At 46.6% G+C, this 3,895-nt stretch overlaps 1 protein-coding gene across 1 annotated transcript in view; it reads left to right on the top strand.

Annotated features, from left to right (window-relative positions):
• Positions 1-331: 331 nt before the first annotated feature.
• The window catches only part of LOC144137996 (fatty acid synthase-like), a 73,853-nt gene continuing 70,289 nt past the window's right edge, over positions 332-3,895 (top strand). The window contains exon 1 of the mRNA XM_077670029.1: positions 332-485. Within this exon, the coding sequence (XP_077526155.1) occupies positions 332-485 (154 nt within the window). The remainder of the gene's footprint in view (positions 486-3,895) is intronic.

Here is a 3,895-nt window from a genome sequence, read left to right as displayed (position 1 = left end):
GTCCACATATTAAATAATCAGTTTCCACGTCTCCAGGGTTCTGGACGCCTACTGTAAGAAGTTAAGAACCCAAAGCTACAGTCCCTTCCTGAAAAAGTAGCACAACTTTACTGACTTGCTAAAATAGAAGAATCCTCCCAAAATGGACGGCTACACCTATAAAGTGATAAACTTCATCCTCTGTAAACACTCGCCAGTCCAGAGTTATTCGTACATTTGGTGTGATGAAAAACATCGCAGCGTTCATGTTTGCGAGCCCCATATTCACGAAGAAGGAATGGGTGCTCACGAATAACAAAAGATCTATAAATTAATCGTTCCTTAATTTTCCATGCGTTTTTTGCAGGAAAAAATGACACCTGCAGACGTTGTGATCAGTGGCTTCTCTGCCTTTTTTCCGCAAGCGGACAATCTGAGCCAGTTCAAAGAGAAGTTGTACGCTGGCGTGGACTTTGTCACTGATGATGATACACGCTGGCCTCGGGGTATGCCTTGTGATATAGCTGCTTGATATTTCGTGTGCGTACAGTCGATGCGTTTTCACTCAGAATGGGATGCATTGTTAGCAGTGCATGCATCATAACAGTTTTAACTAATGTAATGAACTATCTTTCTGGAAATGCCATTGGAATTAGAGGATGCAATCCACCTTAGTTTTACGATTATCGCAAACACAACTGATTGGCCAAACATTTTGTGGACTTGCAACGCCAATTTGCCGTGTTGCCTGCTGATCTGCTCGTTAACTTGGTATATTTCCCAACATTTGAGTCGCAGTTAAAAGGACACTGCAGGCAAAATACAAGTTTCTCTAGATCGATCGATTACCTCACCGAGAACATAAATATAGCACTTTTGCTGCACCTTTTCTAAATAAGGTAGAAAATGCCAAAAATGTGAAGACGTGTATCACTGCCACTGCCTATACCGCGCAACTTACAAGGAAATGGTTAAAATTACGTCACAAATATTTTAACAATACGCCCCTTACAATTTTATAAAACTTGGCTGGAACTTTTTGTGGTGTTATGTTTGAACGTGGAGGAACAAAAAGAAAGTCAGAAATTATATCATGACGCAGTGATCACAAGCGCCAACAAGTTCGGTTCCGTTACGGTGCAATACCTGGTGCAATACTCGGTCAGATAAATCTGTGACCCTTGTACGGTACGGTGTACATAGCTGCTTTTATTGCGAGCCTCTGTGGGCTTTCGCTGAGCTAAAAAAAGCCGAAGCGCTTATTTTGGCCAAATTCAGTATTTTCAAGTGTATCCAACGTCTGGCGTAAGCAATGTCATCCCTGGCTGCCGCCAGATGGCGTTTCTCATGCGCACTTGCGGCGGTACCGCTGTGCGAGGAGGCGTGCGGGGGCTTTTCACTAGCGGTTGCTTCGACGCCAACCTTCACGCGACACCTAAAGGGCGATATGTTTTCCTTTAACAAAAAATGGTACTGATCGCGGGCCCTATGAAGAAACATTTCGCTTAGTGGTTCTGAGCAGCAATGGACGTGAGAGTTCGAGAAAACATGGCTACCGGAACTGACGAAACCACTTGCTGCGTGGCAGCATTTAATTCGGTTGCGTCTATGCAGCTACCCATCACCGCTGCCTCGCTTGCTTACGGTTTATTGTGACGCAAACAGCGGATGCTGCTTGCGTCATGGAATCGCTGCTTGAAAAATTCAGAAAATTACTCCCACCTCCCCTCGCGGGAACCCCTGTGTAGATGCGATGCATAGGGGGTTCCGTTGTTGTTTCCGTTAGGTTGATTCTCCCATCGCGTGAAACGTGCCCTGAACCCCCTGCCACGGCTATGACGCACCGTGGCGCGGCTATGACGCAACACAATCCAACACAATCCACTTTAATCCAATCCAATCCAAATCCAATCCAATCCAAGCCAAGCCAAGCCAAGTTAATGTCCCTCGCGAGAGAGTGTTCGCTATCGGAGAGGAGAGGGGGTGAGCGGCGGAGAGCGCAGCTCGCGCGGCGAGGAGAATGGGGGAGGGGTGCGGACGGACAACAACAACGCCGTATGGAGGGACAACGCGAGTAAATGAGATGCAGTCGCATCTAAAAGAAATGGTTTGTTTGATTCGCAATTTCTCAACAATTAAGGCAACCGAATCAACAGTACGATGGCTACGAGAAGGGGTTACTTTTGTTTGGAACCAACTTTCTGATTCTCATCAGTGTTTTTTTAAGTGTCGTGAGTACTGATTAGTATTTTAGGCCAAATGGGATAGACTGCCGCTAGTCAGAAGTTGTCCACTAACTTTGACCTCCTTTGCAAGCAGAATGGTAGGCTGTATTGCAGATCACCACAGTTTGATTTCCGTTGTCCCCACTCCTAATTGTGACCTCTTCTCACACCTCAGGCAACACTACTTAACAATTTGCATCCAGTCCCTGCATTCATTCTGAGCAGGCGTTTTCCCATTAGGCTATCATGGAAAATATTTCGGCCTCCAGATCCGAGGAACATGGTGGGAACTGTCAGCAGCGGGGGATGTCCAAATCTGTTCCACCACTTGGTGCCATTCGCTCAGTTTACAACCATTGGGAATTGTATTTTTTCTCTCACCAAAAGGTGACATCGTGTTACGTTTAATAGCGTGCGCATTTGTATCGAAAGCACATGTTAATGCTACAAATCCCAAAGAACCACTGAAAACAATACCATTTTTCTTTTTTGCCGTTGCCACGTCTTGAGCTTAATTGAACCACCCTCAAAGTGTCCGGAATACTTGAATGTAAAAAAACCATCTATATGTCACCTCTGGCATTAACAACTGCGTCAACATATAACGATAGTATGGTAGATTACCCAGATACCCGGCCTTGCTGAAAGGTTGCGGAAAGTACAGATACAGTTGTCTATGGTTTCGTATAAAGAATGCCTTTTTTGCCCGCAGCCCGGCGTGTGTTCGTCTGTCGCCATGTGTCCACCGTTAATAAATCTGCGTGTGGTTCCTGTGGGAATCACGTTACACTTCCCGCCAGGAACAGGGCATGAAAAGAAGATACATTGACCACTTTTGAATCGCCCACGCCAAGCTTATCCCTTTCCAAAGTAGGAGCAGAGTCCTTCAATGTTTACTGGTCACGAAACTGCTCCGTAACTCAATGGGAGAGCTTCATATGCTGCGTTTGGCCGCCGCGCGGTGGCGCCACCCTCTCACTGAGGTCACCCCTCGGGCGGCGTTGCGCTGGCTCGAACGGCGGAGCCGCGGCGAGTTGTGTTTGTTTTGTGCGGGGAAAAAATGTAACGTGCATATCGCGCTCTTGTGATGCGACTTAAGCAGTGCAACGACGATGCCGAACATGTGTTGCGTCTCGGGGTGTCGTTCCTTGTACAACGACACCACAGAAAATGTTTCCTTGTTCTGTTGACCGAGCGACGGGCAGCTGCGTGAGAAACGGAGGCGCGCCATTCCAAGGCAAGCAACGGGAGATTTCAGCTTCCATTATAAGTGTGTGACAGTGTGTGGAAATGCACTGTGTGAGAATGGAAAAAGCAATGTACCCTTTTGAGAGCATCGTGGACCTAAAATTGTACAAGGCTAACTTAAAGCCGGATTTTTGTCATATCAGTCAGGTTGTAGCGGTGCTTCATTACCTGTTTGCAAACTTGTATTACCTTGCGCTCAGGCTCGCGTGTAAAAAAGCTTTGGGACGTCCTTGTGCTTTTACTTTTCATATTTCCGCGAATTATCCCTTAGGGTTGATTTTGTTTGTTTTGTAACCGCGCGTGGCCGATTCCGGTTTCTTATCTGGCGTTTCAACCGGAGCGCCCGTCTGCTCTTTTTGTCGTACGTCCCGTCGGTCAATATTGTTTGATATGGAAGGGGTGCCACCTTGTCGCTAACTTGATTTTTTGTTTCTTTCAGAATG

This window comes from Haemaphysalis longicornis, unplaced genomic scaffold (genome assembly GCF_048455015.1).
Source record: "Haemaphysalis longicornis isolate Haplotype H1 unplaced genomic scaffold, Haemaphysalis longicornis Haplotype H1 scaffold_5, whole genome shotgun sequence".
NCBI lineage: Eukaryota > Metazoa > Arthropoda > Arachnida > Ixodida > Ixodidae > Haemaphysalis > Haemaphysalis longicornis.
Note: the sequence above shows the minus strand (reverse complement) of the source record. Positions and strands in the feature narration are given on the sequence as shown.